General features: G+C 46.8%; 1 protein-coding gene across 6 annotated transcripts in view; it reads left to right on the top strand.

Moving 5' to 3' along the window:
* The window catches only part of ARID5B (AT-rich interaction domain 5B), a 104,297-nt gene extending 83,300 nt beyond the window's left edge, over positions 1 to 20,997 (top strand). For all 6 annotated transcript variants that reach the window (XM_064513703.1, XM_064513701.1, XM_064513700.1 and 3 more), the window contains 3 exons: positions 6,490 to 6,587; positions 13,977 to 14,175; positions 18,070 to 20,997. In XM_064513703.1, coding sequence (XP_064369773.1) covers positions 6,490 to 6,587; positions 13,977 to 14,175; positions 18,070 to 20,220 — 2,448 coding nt within the window. In that variant the 3' untranslated portion in view covers positions 20,221 to 20,997. The remainder of the gene's footprint in view (positions 1 to 6,489; positions 6,588 to 13,976; positions 14,176 to 18,069) is intronic.
* The last annotated feature ends 2,627 nt before the right edge of the window (positions 20,998 to 23,624 follow it).

Genomic DNA, 23,624 nt, shown 5'->3' with positions numbered 1-23,624 from the left:
TGGATTTTACAGCATGTATTTTGAACCAATAAAATATTAGAGCAACAAACTTAGATTAAAATCTTGAAATGAGAAGAAAGAGCTGCATTAATATGGCACATAGAGACGACATCTGTAATAAAAACCAATTGACATAGGAAGATGTCGTCATTGGAAATATTTTCTTTGCACACAATGATCAGATTAAGTTGTTCAGTTCCTGCCGCAGTTGCATGAAAGAAATTATTTTTGCTTTGTTTACGAAGTAATCTGGGACATATCTGTGCTGTAGAGAAATGACAAGAAGAAATGCACTATCGAGAAACTGAAAGTCATTTGAACGAAAATATAGAACGCGCTGTTTTCTCCGCGTACAGTGCAGCGTATTGTTCCCTGAATTAGCAGCCCGCGTTTATTAGCGTGGGTGTGGCTGGGGCGCCGTGGAACAAGGACGCTCACATTCTCGACCAAGCTATATGCCTGATTTGGCTTCTGTTATTTCTGTGTCTTCCATTAATCAGCACATGCCATGCCTATGCGGAGGGGTGAGCGTGCGTGTGCTCATGGGTGTATATGCATGGTTCGCTGCTGTGGCTGCATAGTTACAGCAATTAGGAGCCAGGAGTCTTTGCTGTGAGTTGTAACGTGCCATGAAGATGAGGGCTAAAGACTTGCACTTGATCCAGAGCGCAAGCGAGGGCTGGGAAGGAGACAGCAGGGAGTGACATGGGCAGAGCGCTCAGGGAGGCAGGTAACGCCACAGCAACGTTTCGGGCCTGCTCGAAGGGACTGGGATGTCCAAGTGGTGGTTTGGTGGAGACAGCTGAGGTTGAGTGCCAGAACGAGAGAGGAAGGGATGCATTTAGAGATGCTGAGGAAGGATGCATGTGTGGAGGGAGGACTGGGGCAGTGTGGTTGTGAGGACAAGGCCACGGAGGCAGGTCTACCAATGGCAGCAGAAACGTGAAGGATCCCGTAGGTGACCATCCATGTCAAGTAGCGTCAGTCCATCCTCATCTTGAAGCTCCTGTCCATATCTCACCGACACGTGTGCTCTGATGGTGAGGGCCATTTGTCACCCTTGAGGAAAATGTTTCAATTGTGATTATTCTGCATAGGCAAGAAACTGTTAGTTGCTGCTGGTCAGTAAATGGCAAAGGAAGCAGAGCTCAGGCCAGCTTTGGTTTGGGAGTGACTGGGGCTGAAGCGAGGGGGGCCTGATCCAGTTTTTGTGGAGATGGGTGTCTTTCATGTTTTCTCTGCAGAAGAGCTGAGATTTGGAGGACCGTGTGGATGCGAGTTAGGTTGTACATGGAGCATGAGGCCGCCCAACCTCATCCTTTTCTGTTGATGATCTCATCCTCAATATGGATCTGCCTTTGTTTCACATTCTCTGAATGTTAAACCAGTAGCTGTTGCAATGCTTTGACCTATCCACCCTTTTTTTTCTTTTTTTTTTTTTTATTTTTATGGCCATTTTACACTGACTGAGTTTACCAAACTGCAGCTGACTCTGTATATTTTATCATGGTGAACACTGATGGGAGGCTTTTGTGTTTGGTTCTTGGTTTGTTTTTCAACAAGGCAGCGAATGGCTGGGATGATACAGACCTCAGTATTAGTTCCAGGATCTTAGACAGATCTACTTAGTTCCATATTTAAAATTTCAAGTGAGTGCTGTAATGCAGTAATGACCAGATTATGCCAGTATCTGTTGATGATGATATGTCATGCACAGAACAAAGGCTTCCTCAAATTTAACATACATTTATCTGATTAACATACATTTATCTACATGAACCCAACTGTCTGACTTAGATGAGTCATTGGTCCGTTTTAAGGGCTTCATCATCTTTAATTTGCTCTAAAGTTTCACAAGTCTGGTTTGTGTGTTAAGATGGAAGTGGGTCTTTTGTAAGTATTGTAAGGGGAAGAATGCTTACAAATGGATATTTGGCTTCAGCATATGACAGCCATTTTATGAACAGGCAGCAAATAAAAGGTTGGTTAAAATCACTTATTGGAACTGAGAATGGTCAGTTAACTAGTTTTTGAATAGGGAGCATAGAAGCTTTCCCAGTTGCAAACTTTGCATCCTTGGGTTTGGCAGAAGAATGGTAGTCGGCCCATTTTCACTTTCATCCCCTGCCCCATCCACCTTGTACATGTACAGATGGTTTTACAGGGCTTTAAAAATGTCTCTGACAAGGAAGCAGAGGTTATGTACAGTGTTTCTCGGCTTTTGCTCAGACTTGCCAAGCAATGCAAGACCTCTGAGTCCAGTCCTGTCGTTTAAGAGTCCAGAGGTGAATGAGAACAGGCAGGGACTGGATTTGAGGTGCAGGCAACAACTTTCTTAGCCATCTGCCAGTCTTTCCTTAATTGTCACGTGTCAGGTGCTGGGATGGATCTAGTGAAGCTTAACAGAAGGTGTTACCTGTCCATATGGGATGTTTAGTAGTGTCAAGTCATCATCATGTGTCATATGCTTTTATTTAAGGGCTCTCCCGTTAGAGTATTTTTGAGAGTCATTTCTCATCTCTCCTTTTTCTGTTTGATTACTAATTCTTAGGAAGTTGTCATCTTTAGCTGTGTAATATTGCAGTCCCATGTACTTCTTGGGGCAGTATTCTTCTTAAGCACAGTACAGGCTTGATAAGAATAGAAACCCAATGCAAATTGGTCTAACTCATCACCAGATGAAGCCATCTCCCTGGAATTTGTGGGATTATGTTTCTCTTAAACAAAGATACCTGAAATAAGCATCTTTGCTTATAATAATAAGAGAGCGCATTGGAAAGTACTCTGTAGGGCAGACCTGAGAGCACCTCACAGCAGCGAATGATTTAAACTATCCCCAAATCCCTAGATGATATTTCAAAACAATGTTGCATTGAGGATGGCTCAACTGCCATGGCTCGGCGACACTGAACAACCACAGCCTGGGATTTTCTCAGTCATCCTAAGTGAAGTGAATAAAGCATGCAGATGTTCGTAGATGGGAAACTTCCAGGGATTATCCAAAGAGTTGTCTTTGGCAAGTCACGAAGTGGCATCTTCCCTTTGGAGCCAACACGCAAGGAATACCTTGCCATCTTCGTCTGGGCAGGAGACTGTGGTGCTGAGTGGGCAACCTGAAGATGTCTTAGAAAGATAAAGGTTAAAAAGAAAATCAGGTGGGGTTTAATGTTTGGTGTGTTGCAGCCTAAATTTCGCTGAAGGTCAGTGGGATCCCATTTAGCTGCTGCTTCCTGGAAGCCACAACAAAGTGCTTTAGTTTTAAAAAGATCGCTGATCGACAACTACCAAAGTTCTGCGTCTGGGCAGGCCTGAAGAAGCTGACGTATCAGTGGCATCCGAAATACCTGTGTTTGTGTCATACAGAACTAAACTAGCACCAAGAGCTCTGTTTTGAAGAGCGTTGTGAAGACCACATGCCATGACCAGAAGATCCCCCATTAGATTTGCTGCTGCGGTGCAGAAGACCTTTAAGATTTCTCACAGCAGAAGCCACCAACAAAAGCCTCTGTATAAACAATCCCCTACTTTAACAGCTAAGATCATTGCTTTTCTTTGGTTGCTCTTGGTGGACCCAGCTCTAGGATTGTGGACCTATAGGTTGGAGCAAATTGTGCAGAGGGGTTGGAAACCAGAAGACTGCTTCAAAACTAAAACCATCGCTGGAATGGAAAGCTGTAGGAGACAAGACTGGCCTATGCAGTTCCCTTGGTTGATGGGGAAACCAGGAGCAGCCTGCACCCTTAGAAACGTGAGCACTGTGAGGGATATATATACCGGTGGGAGCAGGAAAAAGAGCAAATCGGAGAGCTAAGGCAGCGAGGGAACTTTGTCCTCTGTGACGTTGTCAACTGGAGCCTGTCAGCTTATGTCAGAAAACCTAAGATGAATTAACCAAAAGTGTGTATCGAAAGCGCTCTGGAAATATTGGTTAAAGCTCTTGCAGGGTCTGCGTGATCTTAGTCCACTCTACTTCCATGTCTTTAAGAAAATGGCACTTTGCTTTTGATAGCTTATGGGAAGTTATCTGCTCAGGCAAATAAAATATTTTAACATTTTTGTACCTTTTGTTACCTGGCTTTCTGTTTCCCACGTGCCCCAGCCAGAGGCACGTTACTGAGCAGGAACACGTGTGAGCCCCGTCAGCGCTGGAAACTGCTGCATCGTAGTGGCCAAGGCAGGCGTTTCCGGCATGGACAATAACCGCAAGCAGAGCATTGCCGAGCGCTGCCCTTCCCTGGCTCCTCAGGAGGTCTCTTCTCGCTGGAAGCGACTGGGAGTGACTGCAGTGAGACGAGAAGGAGATGCTCTATCTGGATGTGGCCAACATGAGCATCAGCGATGCTGCCTGCATGACAGTGGCGAAGTTTCCACAGGGCAGCGTTTTGTTTAAGGATGTAATTTATCACTTACTTGAGTCCTTTGAAGTTTATTAAGCATAAAAACTGAACTTTGCAGAGCAGGGGAGAGCTCAACTCCAGGCTCTGTTAGAATAACAATCGTTTCAAGGAATGACAGATTTAAACTGAGCTCCGTACGGGGGAGAGCGCAACTTTGCTAATTGCCGAGGAGCTCTGGTCCGCTGGATAAAGCTGGGCAAACGTCTGCGTAAATACTGTTATCCCAAACTGCTCGGAGGAGAGAGACGCCAGCAGAGATGGAGTGATTTCAGAGGCACAGCCCCCAGATCGGCTGTGTGCACCCTTGCTCCCCTCGTCCCCAAGGCTGCCAGAAGCTCAAAGCCGCTTGCCACGGTCCAGAGGGTGCCGGTGATTTTGGGGAGTCATCAGGAGACACGGACTATCTGGCCATGCCTCTGCCATCCCGGGGCTCCTCCGCAACAGGGCCTTGGGCCAGCTCTTCTTGGACCTTTCAGGTTGGAGAAAGATCCTGCATCTCTATTCCCAGGAGATGATGTTCATCGGGACTTCAGATCTTTAACCCCCTCCGTAATAATAACTGGCAGCAGTGTGGGTGGCATGGTGAAGAAGTGGCTGAAGAACCTAAGCAAATTGACTTAAAATGACCCTTTTCCTCGGATGAGACTTTGATCTGTTATTCAAATCATTCGTTTGTGCAGAATTTATCCCTCAATTGTGGCATCTCGCGCCTCTGGTCTTTGGGTTGGCTGCAGAAGACAAAATAAAATTAGTGAATGCAGTCAGTCCATTTTGCTTTAAATGGGATTTAAGATAAAATGCTTCCTCTTTGCTGATATCTATAGGTGCAAACTATCTAGAGGTATTAGCAATGAGTGGGAGGTGCTGAGGATTTCTAAGAACTGGGCAAACAATGAACTTGAAGGAATTGTAACATTATCAAATAATGGGTCTCCAGCCATCCTTTTGCCTTTAGAGAATAATTTCGGCAAAGGAGGGACTTTCCTTTTATGTAGAGCTGAAAAAAGCACCGCTTAGCCTGTAGTATCTAATGACAGTAGCCAGCTCTTCTTCTTTAGATTAAAATTACAGACCTCAGATTGCAAGCTGTAATATTTGTTTTCTTCTGATTGCTGCCTTTACCTCCTCAGTAAACGCCATTGACTGCTCTGTGGGGAACTCTGGAGAAGCCTCCGGGGCTGAATATATTAAAATCCACAGCATTCCACAGAAAATGATAAAATTCTCCCCAAATTGCCCCAGCCTTCCCCCCGCCAGTTTTCCACTGGCCCTCTTTATGAGCTGCAGGCAGAGGAGGGTGATCTGTTGTGCTTGTCCTAGTCCTGTTTTTCTTCCTGTTTTAAATATAGCGGCATATATAAAATAATGAAGTGGTATTCAGAAACAATCCTTCTGCCAGGTCTTCCATCTGTTATTCTGTATAATCCTAATTTCTCTACAGAAGAAACAGAATCGTGGTATGCAACTCAATATGTTACAAGATGTTTATTTTCGTCAGCGTGGTCCAATAAAGTACATAGCTCAAATATTAACATTGGAGTATGCTAAGATTTCATTAGTATTTGATCTATATATTTAACTGACATAAATGGATAAAAATAAACAGCTTGTAACATATAGAGTTACGGACTATGCTTTTGTGGATTGACAGAATTCTGTGGTAGACTTGGGTTTTGCAGCAGATTTATTTTCTCTAATTCAGTTAAAATAACTACGTAATCATTATTTGTGCTGAGTTTGGTTCGAGCTTCATTTTCATAATTCACGGTGGGATTTGTCTGCATAACTTCTGATGGTTAATGACCCTATATTGATTGAGCTTCTCTTTTGTGAGGCTATATTGCTTGCGACTTGATAATGAATCAGGCAGATCACTCCATTTTAGAGAGAAATAAAATAGACATGGTGTTAACTTAAAAAAAACAAAAAGACACCCAAAGCTCTGTGCACACTGTATATTCTGTAGGGGCTTTTATAGTGCTGGTAGTACATGCTGTTCTCAAAGTGTCACACATGCATTTGTTGTTGTGAACTCAAATGCTGTAGAATCTGTAAAGATGCAAGATTAAATTTTCCATTGCCATTTTTACAGATAACAGCCCGTCGACAATGGAAACATATTTATGATGAATTAGGTGGTAACCCTGGAAGCACAAGTGCTGCTACATGTACTCGCAGACATTATGAAAGGTAAGATAACAAATCTGAACTGCTTGTTTAATAATGAAAAAATTAATTTGGAGAGCCTTCAAAGCGTTTTATAAGGAATTAGTGAGTGAGAGAGGGAGAGGGTTCTTAAAGACATGGTAAATATTCCCCCACCAGTTTAGTCAGATAATCCACTGTAATTTAAACCAGAGTGTATGTCTCCAGTGACAAAATAAATACAACGAGCATCTGATTTTTCTTTGGTTCGTATCTTAATTTTTACAACCAGCTTCCCTGGTAAGGAGGCTGCAAAACTGGGCAAAACATACCCCAGGAAAAACAAGGAAGGGCAGCTAACCGATGCAAACACTTGTCTTAGATCGTTTTTTTTAGGAAGGCCGATTAAGCAAATTAGGGTTGCGATCAAAATAAGAGGACGGCCGGCAACGCCAGGTGTGGGGCTGCTCCTCCCTGCGTCCTGCCCGCCGCGGCTCCGGGTGCCTTGTTCTCCCGGGTAGATGGTGATTTCCAGGGCTTGCGAAGCCGGCGCGCGTTGAATAAAATGCTGGAGCTGGAGTGTTGTTTCGGTTTGGTTTGTAGAAATGATTTTTTTTCTTTTTTTTTTTTTTTAAAGAAACAGATGTTAATAGAAGCTCTGCAATTCCAGGCTCAGCTGAGGGAAGTCCAGCCTCCTGTCCCTGGGCAGGAACCGGTTGCTTTGCTGGGGGCAGGAGGAGGTCTGTGCTCGCCGGTGCGCAGCGCCCCGCCGCCGCAGCTGGGGGCAGTGGGCGTTTTCGACGGTTTTTTGGCGCCGTACACGCTGCCCTCGCCCGTGGCGGGAGGTTGATGGCCTTCGCTTGCCAGAGGCGTCTGCGTGGGCCAGGCTGAGGAAGGAAGGTCACTTAGGTTGTGCTTAAGGTGGGTGTAGTGCACGCCACAGAGCCCAGATCTGAATTCCTGGGCGCGGAGGTGCATTGCGTGGCTCCGGCTTAGGTCTGGTGCGGGGCAGAGCCTCTTTTCCGAGTCTCTGTGGCAGGCTGGCCGAAGGCGGCGTTTGCAGAAAAAAGACCTGTACGATTTTTAGGTTAGCCCTGAGCTAACCAAAAATACGCTTTACCCAATCTGGCCTGAAAAACCCAAACACGTGTATGAAAACCCGCGATGACTGCTCCAGTCTCTGGATTTCTAGCACTTAGACACTTTTTTCCACCACAGGAAAACCGTGTTGAGCCTCAAACTTGGGAAGAAAGTAAATGAAATTGTCATGCTTTGTCTCGGCCGGTATTTCTAGCTGCAGCACCTGTAAATGCAATGTTCGTTTGTAGCCAAAGTGCTCGGCTGATGTTTAATCTAAGGCTGTAGCTGCGGCGTGGGGTAGACGTTCCTGGCTGAGGACACAAACATCTTCCAACGTGAAGGTGAGCTGCAAAGCTCCACTGGAGATTGAGTTAAGCTGGGCAGGAGATGCTGAATGAACCTCACGGTTCTTCCTCGCTGAACCCCACCGGCCCGTCCTGGCGGTGCCCAGCTCCCGTGAGGCCGCTGCAGCTCGGTGCCAGCTGCCCTCCGTCCCCGTGCCCAGGGCTCGCGGTGGCCAAGGAGCTGGAGCTGCTCACGCCGGCTCTGAAGCACCGGGGCGGCTTGGGCGGCCGGGCCGGGCCATGCATGGGGCTGCTGTGAGGGAGGCGGACGTCCTCCTTTTTGCTTCGCTTCTCTGCAAAAAGAAAGGTTTTCTAATGCATTACCGACCGATCCATTTTCCGCGGAGTACGGGCTCGCGTTTCCCATAATCGTGTTCGTTTTAAAATGAGGCAAGGTTGCCAGCGTTTCGGCGAGCGTTATTTGTACATTAGTTAGACAACTTTTGTTTTATTAATGAGGGTAATAATGAAAGTGCAGGTTGCTGAGTAGAAGCAATGGGTGTTTTTATTTAAAGCATAGCAGGAATCGCATAATGCTGGCGAATGCGTTATTGTCACTGCAGGCACGGCTGGGCAGAACCTGCCGCTGATTGGGTTATTCCGAATGGGCCGAGCACTTCATAAAAATGTCTTTGTCAGCCTGGCTTTCCTTCCAAACCTATTCATCTCTGTCAGTTTTTAATATTAGTACCAGGCTCTTGGCTATAGTCCATTAGTACTGTACTTAATTGCTCGTGTTACAGATGATTACCAATATAAAAGGCATTAATGTTTCCCCGTTGCGGGGCTGTTGCGCAGTGCGTGGTTGAGGCTGCGCCGGGCTGCGGCGTCGCGGGTGCTTTGGGCAATGCTTTGCTCCACCGACGTGTTGCAGAAACCCGGCGGCGCGCGTTGGTGGTGCTCGCCGACGCGCTGGCCAAGCCCCGGCGTGACGCGGTGCTCGGTGCCCTGGCTGCCGGGGGGAGCAAATGGCCGAGACGTGGCCCCTATGGTCGGGATGGTCCTGCACGGTCCGGCACGGAGGTTGTGGATGCAAAACCATGGTGGTTTGTATCCTGCCCATCACCGTGGCCTCTGAGCACCTGCAGGACGCGCTGCACATCCGTCCCTTTGCAGGAGACCCGAAATCAGGAGGCACAGTGCCTCGTACGGTTCAGAGCCCCTTCTGCCTCCCCCCCCCCCCCCCCCCCCGCATCTAAATTGCTCACATAAATATTATATATTATCAGAAACACAAGGCAGGTCAAAATAAGTCCCTGACATGGTTTCCCTGTAACAGCCGTGCAGTCTCCCTGCCCTGAGGACGTTGTGGGGTAATTCAATATGCAGGAGGGTCCCGCATTCCTGGCAAACGCGGCTCCGGCTCCTTACGGCACCTCAATAACTTTGGTGAAGTGCGAGCGTCTCCGCAGAGTTTTGTAGGCGGCAGCAGCCGGTCTTTCAGAGGGGAGGAAATATAGGCGCTTGTTATAACATCTACGTGAAAACGCTTATTAATTAATTAATTAACAGAAGGTTTTGGGTTACACTGTCAAGTGTGAAAACATCCTCAGGCAAAAATTAATCAAGTGTTATGTCATGCTGTAAGCTCCAGCTCGCTCTCTGTCTGACCCGAAAGCAGCCTGCCAAGCAGCAGCTCTTCTCCTCGCACCGGCTCCGTGGCTTGGTTTTCCTCCGCGCCCCCTCTCCTGCCCCCGCCCGCCGCGGACAGAGGTTTGCGACTTGCACATTGCGTCAATAATTTTGCACCAAGCATGAATTTAAGCCCGAAGATGGATGAGGTGTCGTAGTCCTCTTTCTCTTTTCCTGTTTTTTTTTTTTTTTTTTTTTGATAAATAACAAGAGGTTTCTACTTATGATTTTCTGTCCTCGGGGCTTTATCATTAAGATTAAATAACTGTACTCTCAAGCATAGCACTGAACAAACATCTTTTCAATTATGTGAGTAACAGATGCTTTAACAAAGGAACTATTGAAAATTCAGAAAGCCGCCCCCCTCCCCAAAATTTAAAAAGTATCAGATGACAGAGGAATGTAATTGTTTACCATTAAAACAGATCCTTAACTGTCCACGCGAAACATCTGAGAGCGCACTGGGCTTTTTTTCCGCGATTTTTCCAGGCCGGGCTCTGCGGCCGTGGGGATTACGGCCGGCGCGGGGGTCGGTGGGGACCGGCGTGGGGGCGGCCGGGGGCCGCTTGCCCGTGCCCTGTCCCGGGCGCTGCTCGCGCCGCAGGGCTTGCCGCGGTGGCTTGGCACTAAATGGGCAGCTGCGCTTGCGATGGCACTAATTTCCAGTTCTCCTACAGCCAAGTGTCCTTGAGCGCCGGTAGAGCAGCGCCCGTTCGGTACCGCAGGCCAGCGCGAGCAGTCCCGTCGCGGTTGTGCTGGGCCCGAAGGCCCCGGTGCCCGCGGGAGCTGGTCTCACGCTCCCGTCCATCCCCGCCGCTGAAGGCAGCTCGTTTCCCGCGCTGGCGGTGGCAGCATCGCTGCGGGACCTGTCCCTCTTGGAGAGCTTCAGGGCAGGAAAGAGAAGCCCTCTCTGGGGATCGGAGCTGGGACGCTCCTGCTGGAGCCTGCCCGCGGCTGCACGTCTGCCCACACAGTTTCGGGGAAAGAGGAGCAGGTTTCTGTGCCGGCCGTTCTTGTGGTTTCCGCTAGCCCCTAATCCTTGCGAAACCCCACCGATGCCTTGGCCCCGAGGTGTCCATCGGTGACGGTTCCCGGGTGGACTGGGCGCCGTGGACATCTCATGGGCCAGGGTTAGGTCCCTTTCCATCCCCGTTGCAGTCGACATCCCTCGCCACCTCGCCGGGGGTGGAAACGGGGCGGCATCGCCCCAGGAACAACGGGATTTGGTGTTTGAAGTCCTTCCAAGCGGTGCTTGTGGCCGGAGGCTCCCTCGCGCCCTGGGGCACGCGACACTCGCAGAGAGCACGGTGGTGCCAACGGGGTGACATGCAGGAACAGCTCATCCTGCCAGGAGGAAAACCCAAAAATAAACCCCAGTGCAAAGATACCATGGGGGTGGTGCTGAACCGCCTTCTTCCCCGGTTCACCGGGGGTCGGGCACAGCGTTCGGGGCATATGGCTGCTCGCCGGCGCGGGCGCCCCGCGCATCCCCGCGCGGTGGGGAGGTCTGGAGGGGGAGCTGGCAGCCCCAGCGCTTCGTTTCCTTCCTCTTCCTGGGCTGGCCAGATCCTGTGCGTTATTGTGACTACTTTTTTTATTGTGGCTATAAATAGATGAGCTCTCATGTGTCCTGCGGAGCAAAGTTGGGCCAAAAAAGTCATTCATTCTGCATAATCGATACATGAAAATGTAGCGCTTACTGGCTTAGATTAGATCTTGCATTGTTATTTCTATGGCTGGGAAAAAATGTTGACTAATAAAGATTAAGGGCTTTTTTGTTCTTTTTATGAAATGCTAATGATGAAGACATGTTTGATATACTGTGAAATACATTTCTCTAATGTGAAGTTTCTGCTTTTTGTTGGGAAAGAGATTCAGTCCCTGGAGGATTTTAGAATTTGTAAATATAAAATTATCTGCTTCAGTGTTTTTTAAAAAAGGGTTGGCAGAAAGCCAGATTACTTACATTACTGTAATAGATTTGCTGACCTCTGACATCTGCTGCAGAGAAGTACATTGAATTTTTCATAATATCAGATGATGCAGATCTAAAAACTCAGTACACTCTGCACCATTATTTAATTCAGGACTTAGTAAAGCACAGTCTTTTTTAGAGGAGCAGTTTATACGTGATTAAACTTAATATTGCCGATTGTAATAAATCAGGATTAGTATAGTACTGATTTGTTAATCTAACTTGTATTGATTTTAAGTTGTCTTTATTTAAAAAAAAAAAGACTCGCTTTTCACAGTGACTGAATTTAATAAGAAGCTCTGTGATAGCAAAGACTCCCCTACTGTTTCTGCTCTTGGCTGGAAAATGTTATTCTTGTATTATTCCAGGAAAAAAAGAAAAAAAAAAAAACCTCATGCTGCTAAAAATCTGCTGCCTGTGGAAAGATTTTTTAATACACTGGTGCTTACATATTCTATTTATGTTAATTGACTTATAAATAATACATTTTATTAATCGTAATATTGGAATCTCGATCGTGATAAAGACCCTTTTATTTGGTTTTCTCCCGGCCTTTACGAGTGGATATTCCTCAGACCACGGAGTACCCCCTTTTCTTTTCTCCTGGAGCGGCGCCCCGCTGGCGCCCCGCTTCCCCCGAGCCCGGCCGTGGGCGCCCGGCGGGACGGGGGTTCCCCCGCGGGTGACGCGTTCCCACGGCAACAAAACACCGTCAAACACCGGGTCGCGGTGTTGCCAGAAAGCGGGTTTTTAGGAGCGGCGGTCCCGGGCGCGCGGGAGGCAGCGGGCGCTCGCGTGGGCATTGGCGCTCGGCGGCCAAAATTTAGCAGCCCGCAAGTACGAACAAGACTTCCCCCCCGCCTTATTCTGCTTAGTTATGCTTTTTATTATATACACATTAACTGTAATATTACAGTGGGAAGCAGGTATTTGGCAACTGCGTATTATTTTGCTAAGTTTGCATAGAGGGAGCAGTTTCCAGTTTTAGCAGCTGTAACATGTTTAAACTCAGTTTGTAATGGGATCTGAAGATGAATATTCCCCGCGGGCTCCGCTTAGCTCCGTTGCTGGAGCCCTGCCAAGCGCCGGGCTAGAAAGTATTATTCACGCCGCTTTGCACATACCATGTCAGAGCATGCTCAGTTAATGAATTTCGTTTCTAATATAGCATAAATTAGGTTTATATTTTAACATAATTTATGTTGCGTTTTATTAAAATGTAAAATATTATGATCACGAGCAATCTAATTTCTGCTCTCTTAAGCCCAAACTGTGTTTGAACATCTAAGTATGTAAATCAAAATTGCATGCTTCGGAGCTGATTCTGGGATAACAAACGAATATCTGAACCAAAGAGATTTCTGCCTTGGAGTCTTAGATTAAAGATAATTAAGGATTCCTGGTATTTGAACAGATTTATGTTGTTTATAAGCAAAGTACATTTTCTTCATAGAGTCAACTCGTCTTTTTTTTTTTTTTTTTAACAAATTATGTTTGCTGTATTGAAGTTGATATTTTTAAAGTCTGAGCCTTGTATTAATCCCACAGCGAGTCATTAATCATACCAAATGCATTATAAAAACTTTAATCACTGAAGTTGAAACTGAGATTGTAATGCAATCCATCCCTTTTAATTACATCAGTTATTTTTCCTTTCAGATCAAGAATTGCAAACGGGAAACAGACAGATTAAAACCCAAACTGTTCGATGCTTGGGGGGGGGGATATTTTTTGCTCGTTTGTTCTTTTTTTAGAGCGGTTTCACACTCTTCGGGGAGGGAAGTTCCCCGGTTAAAAATTCCTTCTTTTTTAACTCCCTTCCTCCCTCGTTTGCCGCCCGTCCTTCCCGTCTCCGTCCTGGGCGGAGGGCTGCCGCCCTCTGCTAGGGGAGAAGGGGCGCGTTTGCGGAGGCGGGGGCCGCGGCACCCATCCCGGCACGGGTGCCCGGGACCCCGCCGCTGCGCCTTGCGCTTAGGGGAGCCGGCCTGGCAATCACGAAGCGGTTACCAGCTTGCTTGATAGGTGCTTCCCTGGGGTTTGCTGTGTGCTTTTAAGGATCAGCAGGAAAAAATTAAAAAAAAAAAAGGTAATTTTTTTTAATCGGTCTAAAAGAGGGTGGCTCGTATCCTCAAGTGGTCCAAATCAATGTAGACGCATGCACCGCTGCAGCGTTGCTGGCCCCTGATTTACACCGATTGCAGCTCCGCTGGATTTACACCACGTGATAATCTTGCCAAATAAGTTGATTTATCATAGTTGGATTTGTGGATGCAGAGTTTTACAGGGTTGCTTTTATGCCACAGAAGGAAATAGATTTATTAAATAAACTGCTTGTGGTAGATACATTTTGTTCTTTGCTAGAATGGCAAAACCTGATCAATTATTTGTTCCTTAATCCCCCAGATTAATCCTGCCGTATGAAAGATTTATTAAAGGAGAGGAAGATAAGCCACTGCCTCCAGTGAAACCTCGAAAACAGGATAACAGTTCCCAGGAGGGCGAAGTGAAAACAAAAGTGTCTGGAACAAAACGCATCAAAAATGAAAACCAAAAGAGCAAGAAGGAAAAAGATAATGCGCAGAAACCCCAGGATGCATCTGAGGTTGGTTGCTTTCCTGCTTTTTAACTTTTCAATAGAAAATGCACAGCTTTAATCACTGGAAATCCAGTGATAAAGTGCTTAATTTAGACTGGGAAACTCGGAGCAGTTGGCCTTCGCCTTGCTGAGACGCGGAGATCCAGTTGTTGCGGTACCGTCGGTGTCGTGGTTTTGCCGGGCTGCCGACAGCCACCGGTTCGCTCCGTGTCGCGTGGAGGCGATGGCAGACAACCAAGCCCTGGCTGTAACAAGGATCGTTTCTCCTCATTGTGTTATGCAGCGGTCACCGCTGAAAGATCAGCAGCTGCCAAAAGGAAACCACACGAGCACCACAGTTATTTCCTAATCTAAGTACAGGGTGCGGGAACCTCTAATACTGCTGATAATACTGTGGTGGCTGTTGGATACAGCCGATTTTTGTAATGGCAACCCCTGGATCAGCCCTTCCATGCTTGCGGAGGTGTGCACACGCCTGTCAGGCACCAGGGCTTTTATCACCGCAATTTCTCTTTGGGCTGAAAGGTCACTTTTTCGGGAAACCGGCCTTGCTGGCCCTCCCTGCTCCCTCTGTTGTGCCAGGGTGGTTTCCCGCTGGGACGGGCCCCTCTCCCGCGCCTGGTTCCCGCGCAGGGCCTCGTTCAGTGCCGTCCGAGGACCGGCCTCGTGCAACACGTTTTGTGTTCACAGCCGGTGATAGGACAGATGAGTAAAATTCGTATTTGTCTGCAAATAAGAGGTTGGCTAAGTGATATGAATCCAATGGGGATTTTGCTCTGGCGTGTCTTAAGCACTTTTTTTTGTGAGTCCTACCCGTGCTCTCCCGTGCCCCACTCGCACTGGGGTGCACACGAGTCCCCGAAGCTCCTCACACACAGCCCCATGCACAAGACGTTGCCTTTCCCCTCTCAGCCTGCCAGATCGCAGCAGCCTTCGAGGCGCTGCCGTGGAAGTAAGTATTTAAAGAATGCCGAAAGCCTGTGACGTGCCCGGCAGACGCGGCTGCGCCCTTGACTCCGCTGCTGTCTGGCAGGTACATAAGTCCTGCCTGTTTCTAAACCAGTTTGGAAATCGGTATCGACTCAGCTAACAGCAGTCCTCCTCCTCGCTGTTTGAAAGAATCACAGAGCCAGTAGGCAGGGATGCGTCTGAGGCTTTGCCTCCTCAGTTTCAAGAAGAGAAAAATTTGATTTTTGCATTATGCTGCCTCTTTAAGTCATGCTGACGGTGGCAAGTTTTATCTCCTGCCCGAACCAGAATTTGTGGGTTTAATTGCCTTGATCAACAGCGTCTTTAATATCCAGCGTAAGAGCACTTCACAGAGAGGGGAGGGTTTTTTTGTTTTCTCTTGCACTACGATTTTAAAGTAGGGAGCCCTGTTGGGGTGCGAACTCCTCTGCTTCTGATTGATTAAAAATACATGGAGAGGAGCGTGCGCACAAGCCTACTTCAGTCACTGGAAGGTTGCAACACAAATTGCCCACAGCAAGGAAATGCGAAGTTAAGGCTTGTGCTCCATTCCCCTGTCATCCCTTTGTGCCTGGTTATTTATTGTGGGGCCTTGGATCAGCGAGATACATTACATACTATCGGGCCTGCCACAGCTCGGCACAGCATAACAAGTCAGCAACGGAGCGCCAGCCTTAACTTTGAATTTCCTCGCTTTTGTTGTTCCCTATCTCAAACTTCCTGCTGCTTAAACTGCAGTTATTTTTGTGTGTGATTTGCAGGAAGAGTTCCTAAGCTGTGCTTATCGGAAGTGTAAGGAGCCTGGAAGAGACAATAAAAATGTACAATCGTAGCAGTTTCCTATTGTGGGATGGTACCTTTTACCGCAGAATTAATCTGTCCCCTGACCGGGATGAAGGGCAGTGTCCTGCCCCTGGGTGATCAGGGTGGGCGGTTAAGGACGTCAGCCGGGGTGGGGGTCACCGTACGGGTAGGTGGGTACGTGGAGCCCGGGCGGCGAAGGGGCCCGCGGGGCTGGACGCGAGCTCACCGGTGCCATGCCGTGGGATGGGCTCCGCATCCAGGCTGTGGCCTTTCCGGTGGCTGGGAGAACGGAGGCGCCTGGTCCCGTCCTGTCGCGAAATCCGAGCCTGCCTGGAGCAGGGCAGAAGGTCGCGTGTCCCTCGCGCCCGGCGCACTCGTTGGCAGCGGGTCCCCGCACCAGGTTGTACTGTAGGCGTCCTGCCTGGGTGCGTCCTCATCCGGGGACAGCGGTGGCAGCTGCTGCTCGTGGGGAACCTCCATAGCTACATCTCTGGGTGTAGAGGCATGGCTACCACCAACCCCCCACGTGGCCTAGGAGATGGCCCTATCTGCTCTCTGTAGGAGCAGGGTCGAGCTGCCAGGGCGCAGTCCTCTCAATTGCATGTTCGCCTCGTGCACGGTGACAAGTATGCAAGGAGAGAATATAACTTTAATTTATTAGGGCTGCATTTGCTTTTGTGCTCTTCGCTGTTTTGCTGCTGTCGCAATGCCATAGTCAATGTAACAAGATACCAGGCAGAATGCTATTAGCCTTAGCCTGCACATTTCCTCACAATGGCTAAAACTTCAATCAAAGTGTTGCTTAACAGAGACAAAGAGCAGAATGTACAGTTATTAAATATGATTTCTCCTCCTTTTTTTCCTCCTTGCTTTGCTCATCTGTCTGGTATTTTCCTGTAATTTTATAAGCTCAAGAGACTGGTGATAATACTTTGTAAAGGACCTAATGATGGTATTTGGCCTGAAAAAGGCAGCTATTAGCTTAAAAAGAAAAAGTTACAATGACTAACAGACACTGTAACTAATAGGCCAACCAAACGCACAGGAATATTTAAAAGCAGCTGTGAAGAAATAAATCTCTAGGATGGTTAGATTTGTTAGGACCTTTTCCTGTCCCTCGCTCCAGTCGATGATAGACCATAAAGCAGCGTTTAGATAATAACTTTCTTGATGCATCTTATCTTTACAACTACGAAAGAAAGAAAACAATAATAATAAAGGGCTCACACAATGCTGCTGTTTTATGACTGTCTTCAACCACGGCATGTCAGAGGAGAATGACAGCGGTTCTGAAAAGGGCTGTCAGTCAGCTGGCGCGCAGATGGGGCGCTCTAATGACCTCCGCGGGTCGCAGTTCAGCCGGCGACATAATGGGATGAATAGTGCGAATTGTGCGCGCAAGCTTTATTAATGGGGAGCAGAGGGAACTGCAGCCCCATTGACGATCACGGATAAAAGCTATGTTTGTAATAGCGTGCACACACACTTACTGAATGTTGACAACTTCATTTTAATCCGTTAATAAAAAAATGTGTGTCCCAGTTAAGCTGTGGCAGTGATTTGCTGTCTACAATAGGGATTCCCACTATTCCATTTCTGTCATTTTCACACTTTAATGCAGAACCGGGTGTGAACGATCTCTTCTGCGATCACTGAATTTTAAGGTAGCCAAGTTGGAGGCACTATATTTTTGGCATTCTGTAAGAAAAAACAATAGGATTGATTTGTAATTTTTACTGGTGAAGTTGGCTAGTGAGAGAAATTTCTATAGCCTTATTGATTATGTTATGAAATCTGCTCTTCCACATTGGCCGGATTAATTTTGAAGACTGTGAGCTCAGCATTCAGCGATCTGGTCAAGCCACCAGTGCCTCTAGTCAGGTTACAAATGTGCTGTTTTGAAATGCCTTATTATGACACCGGCAAGGATGGTGTAATTCTTAGTATTTCCAGGAGGTACATGTCTTTGTTTGACTCTGATACCTGGTATTAGAGCTTTCATATTCCAACAAGGTGATTGACAAGTACATCTCTGAAAGTAGCAAACAGTGTACTGTATATGATTTTATGAACAGTCTGCCAATGCGCACAGCATTCTTATTACTGTCTATTCAATCATTTTATTAGGTTTCATCAGAACAAGAGAAGGATCAAGAATCAGTAGACCAGAAAAATTTCCCCGAACATCCTACGGCGGGAGAGATGAAACAACTCGTGCAAGGTCCCCCATCTCTTTCACCAGAGGCAGCTCGGCCACCACCTCTGGAAAAGACAGACTTGACAGAAAACAGCTCAAACAGTGAGAAGGCCATAGAGGAAGTCCAGCACTCATCCTCTTTCTCAAGTATATCGATGCCCTCAGAGGAGGAGACCATGCTGGATGCCACTGTCACCAAGCGGTTGCACCCCTCAGCAGATGCCCTGGAAGACACAAAGCCAGAACAGAGGTTACACAAAGCTTTTACTGACAGCTTAGAAAGTGAACCTCCAGAAATGCCCTTCACGGCTTTCCCGGTCCAGCTGCCCACTCAAAGTGACATGGAAGATGACAAATTGCCAGAGATGGCCGATTACATTGCAAACTGCACGGTCAAAGTGGATCAGCTGGGAAACGAAGATATCCACAACGCACTCAAGCAAACACCCAAAGTGCTGGTGGTCCAGAACTTCGACATGTTCAAGGAGAAGGAGCTGCCCGGTTCCATGAACGACGACTCCACTTTCGGTTACACGCCGCTCCTCTACTCAAAGGGTAATCCAGGCATCATGTCACCCCTAGCAAAGAAAAAACTGCTGTCACAGGTCAGTGGGGCTGCCTTGTCTTGTAGCTATCCATACGGTTCTCCTCCACCTTTGATTAGCAAAAAGAAACTAAATGGCAGAGACGAACTGTCCTCAAGCCTATCACAAGGTCCCCATGCCCTTAATTCGGATCCTGTAGCAATTAATAGGCCATCAGTCATACAACACGTACAGAGTTTTAAAACCAAGGAAGAAAGGAAATCGATTAATGATGTTTTTAAGCATGACACGCTAAGTAAACCGGATCATCAGCGCTGTGATTTTTCAAAACATCACCTCAGTTCTCTTGCCGAGTCATACGTACCGAAGACAGACATCCAGGACTGCAAAGATAAAATGAGTGAGAAAAGGGCCCTGCAGCACTCCCATGTGCCCACTTTCTTGGCAGATTTTTATTCATCACCTCATCTGCACAGCCTTTATAGGCACACAGAACACCACCTTAATAATGAACAGACATCAAAGTACCTCCCTCGGGAAATGTTCAGAGAGTCGGAAAATATTTCTACTTTTACTCAACACAAACACCAAGAAAAACTACATTTAAATTATCACCCGTCTTTGCATCAGCACGAAAAAAAGGCAGCAGTGGAGGCCTCCTCAGATGATCAGCCAACTGATTTGAGTCTTCCAAAGAGCATACACAAACAGACTGCAAAGGCTCCGGGCTCCGGCCTCCCTCATTCATCCATGGCGCAGCAAGAAGGCAAAAGCATCTCCCAGTTCCCGGCTGCGAGCAGCCAGGCTGTGAGCCTAGACTGCAACCCCAAAGCTTGCCGCGTGTCCCCCATGGCCATGACGGCCGCTAAAAAACACAGCGAGCTGCTCCACAGGTCTGGGAAGCAGCAAGCCCAGAGACTCGAGAATCTGAGGAAGATGGAGGGGATGGTGCACCCTATCATCGGCCGCAAGACGAGCCCTCAAACCATCGGGGCTGCCCGGCCCTTGAAACGGAGCCTGGAGGATTTGGACAAGGTCATTTCTGAAAAAAAAATCCGAGCTGTCTCTCCTCTGCACTTACCAAAGGAGACCCCGGCGAAAGAAAAGGTTCCCGATCCGGAGGGGGAAGGCAGCAAATCCGTGCATGGCCTACATTCTGGCAGCATGTTGGAAAGCCACAAATTTCCCCTTTCAACCCCTATCTTCACAGGCCTGTATCCAGGAACGCTGTGTGCGGGGCTGAACAATCGCCTCCCGCCCGGGTATTCTCATCCTTTACAGTACTTGAAAAATCAGACCGTGCTTTCCCCACTAATGCAACCTTTGGCTCTTCATTCCTTCATGGTGCAGAGACAATTCCTTACGTCCCCTGCAAATTCGCAGCAACTGTACAGACACTTAGCTGCAGCAGCACCTGTAGGAAGTTCATATGGTGACCTTTTGCATAATAGCATTTATCCTTTAGCTGCTATAAACCCTCAAGCTGCATTCCCATCTTCCCAGCTGTCCTCTGTACATCCCAGCACAAAACTGTAAATTCCTTCACTCACACAAAAAAAAAATCTGAGGAAAAAAAATTGTTAAGTTAGTGACATTCCTTCCCCCGTGATGATGTCTTGCAGAATTAGCAATCTGTATTTTTGTTAAACAGGATGCAGTCTTACCCCGTGCAGCAGAAAGCTTCCAAATTGGATCCAGACAGGACTGCTGCTTTAATTCTGGCTCCCACGTCACCCCCCTCCCCTTCTCCCGCCCCCTGCAAAAAACAAAACAAAACAAAACAAACATTGCATTTTGCATACGTGTTTTCTGAAAGGACTTGTATATGGTGAGAGCAAAAGTTCAAAGGGAGCCGTGGAAATGCAGGCCCAGTCCTGAGCTCATTGAAATCAGAGGTGACGGTTGCGTTTGGTTTTCACTGAGCCAAGGATCAGAGGTGTTGCGTTGTTTCAGATGAGTCAAGGACTCGAGATGAGCCTGAAAAGGAGAAGAGGGCCGTGAATCCATACAATCATTGGATGTGCTTTTTTGGGGTAACTTTTCGTAACTTTTAAAGATTCAATCAATGCAATGTATAGTAAAACGGCAATAGATTTTTCATTTTAACACTATTAGAACAGAAGAGTAAACACTGTTTAATTTGACTGTACATATCCACTTCATAAACTACCAGTGTCACATTTGGTCACAATAATTTATATAGTTTTGTTTGTCCAGTATATTCTGTGCTCTTTATGTTTGTTTTTTGGGGTTTTGTTTTTTTTTTTTTTTAAATTAAACAGTATCATTTTATCTGCAACTTTTTTTAAAGACTGTGGCTGTCCTAATTTTTTTTTTGTGTTTGTAATTTTTCCAGTTTCTATATACTTTTGAGCAGTGTTTTTGTTTTGTTTTTGTGGTAATGTTTACTGTTTACAAACTGAAGCAACTGGTTCAGATTAATCTTAATGGATATAAACATACTGTAGGTAATACTATGGTGCAAGGATGCAAACAAAGTTCCTTTTCCTATGGTCCGATCCTGCAAGGTGCTGAGCACCTGCCGCTCTCCTGGTGGTGTCACGATGGCTCATACGCTGCTTTTTGCCTCCCGCCGAGCTTTGCTTTCCCGTATTGTGGTCCGTGAATTTGTCGAGAGTTGTACTTACCTTACCTAGGCTGTGAAACCCTCCTGCATACCAGAGAACCGATTTAGGAAACAAAACCTCACTGGCACAAGCTGCTGAATAACAGAGGAGTGCAGAAAACGCATTTGTGGTTTGCGAGAATGTCAAGAATTTCGGGCGTTAGAGCAGGAGCCAATGCTGATTTGAATCAGAGGGTTTGCGAGCCCGGGGCTCGGTGGCTGGGTCGGGGTTACCGCCGTGGCCGCGTGGCCAGCCCAGCCGCCGGCTCGAGAGCGGGCACGCGGCGCCGCTGGTGTCGGTCGGCAGAGCGCCCCTGGAAATGCGGCCCCCAGGGCTGGCCAAGGACCCGGTAGCCTCTTGGGATGCTCCCTGCGCACCCCCGCGGGGCGCTGAGCCCTCGTCCTGGGAGTCCTTTCAAAGAGTAAAAGCCCGGGAGTGAAGGGACTGGGTTTTCGTAACGAAAGCGCTTTCCTGTGGATGTGTGTTCGCTTTGAAGGACATCACTACCATGCAGCTAAGCATAGACATCAATAAAGAGAAGTGTGACTTGGAGGCATTTTACAATGTGAAAATTGGTTGTGATTCAAACCATCTCAGTTACTGTTCAAAGACAGCATAATCGATACAAAAACCGAAATGGAAACTACTAAGAAACACTTTGCATGCTAGGCATGTCATTAAAATTTCCCGTGATATGAAGCCAAATACAATATATAATGTATCATAGTTAATATCCAAAGGTGGAAACCAGAATAATATACTCGTCTACTGTTAAAGATCCAGCTTCTTCAATTAAATACTTTATATTCCTGTGGTAAAACTATATTTAATTGATCGATAAACAGACTAGTAGAGTTGAGAACATGAACGTGCCAATGCAGAGTATCCTGCTGTTCCACAAATGGTAAAGGAAACAAAATCGCAAGCTCAGCTGGGCAGAGGCCATACCGTTGAGGACATCTAAGTTGCACTAGATCTGAATCATGTAAGAATCAGGGGTTTGGGGGTGGGCGGGGGGAAGGCGGGTGGGGCGGAAGGAGAGCGAATATAAAAATCTACAGCAAACACAAATATGAGCTTGTCTTTTTTTTTTTTTTTTTGGCAAATCAAACACTTTTCTTTCTTGTTTCGGCTAAATTGTGTGTCCTGGACTCATGCATTTGTTTACACGAGGTGTCTGATTTCGCTTCTGGTGACGTCATGTTGGAATTTGATCATAGCTTTTTTAAAACAATGTTAAGGCAGTGCAGGGGCGGGGGGAAGGGGAGAGGGGAGGAAGGCTCGTTGCTTGTTCCACGAGGAGACTGGCCGTTTCTGGCTGAGGAAGCTCATAATAAACTGGGCAAAACATCAGGACAAATAAAAAGAAATGGTAGCATAAACCCCCAACAGAAGCAGTGCATTATTTGTTTAAAAACTCTTAACAGAAATCTTGGAAGTGTTTCAAAAGACTATTGAATTCTCTATTGGCCGAAAAACTTTTTTTTTTAATGTCTTAAATGGGGCTTTGTTTGCATTGTTTGAGTTCAAGGGGCCTTATTATTGAATGAAATTGCACAAGCCTTTCTTTGTGCAATCAAACCATTGTTATTGGTAGGTTTGCAAAGGAAACTGTGGAATCTAATTGGCAATAGAGTCGTAAATCTATTTACCAAGAACCAGTTCCAAGAACTGTTGCAATTCAAACGCACTATGTCCAGGATTCATTAGGGCTTCTAAAGGTTGTGAGATTAAAAGAAAAAGGCACAACTTGCACATAACTTCTGGTTACAGGCTGACTTTGACTTTAGGAAACGTGTTAAGAGTGGAATCTGGCTCTCGGTAAAATACATTCCCAGTAAGGGTTAAAATGAACAACAGCTGTATTTTGCAATAGGACTGTCTTACTTATTTAGTTGTTTGACATTAAAGGTTTGCACAGCGTATTGGTGCATAGGAAGTACTTTGTTCCAATTAAAAAAAATTGACTTTACAGCGTACGGAATTGGTGTACGAGTCCGTAAGTACTGTATCTGACTGTGTTGACATGTCTACCGCAGTTTCCAGGGGGTCACTGGACTATTCTGTGTAGCGTGCCTTCAGAGACCACGGTTCAGTTCCCTTCACTTGCTCTTTCACATGATCACTGTTTTTGTAGTGGTCAACTAGGTCGCATCTGGTCCAATTTTACAATTGTCATGATTTTAATGAGAAATGGGAATTCTTTCGCTGATGTGAGGCCTGCAGCGTTGAAACTATTATCTTGAGCACTTACTATGGTGTTTGCTGTAAATGTGGTTGATATTTCACTTGTTCTCTTCCTCCTCGTCCCCT

Source organism: Dromaius novaehollandiae, chromosome 6 (assembly GCF_036370855.1).
Source record: "Dromaius novaehollandiae isolate bDroNov1 chromosome 6, bDroNov1.hap1, whole genome shotgun sequence".
NCBI classification, from domain to species: Eukaryota; Metazoa; Chordata; class Aves; order Casuariiformes; family Dromaiidae; genus Dromaius; species Dromaius novaehollandiae.
The sequence above is the reverse complement of the archived record's forward strand: the minus strand, read 5'-3'. Positions and strand labels throughout refer to the sequence as shown.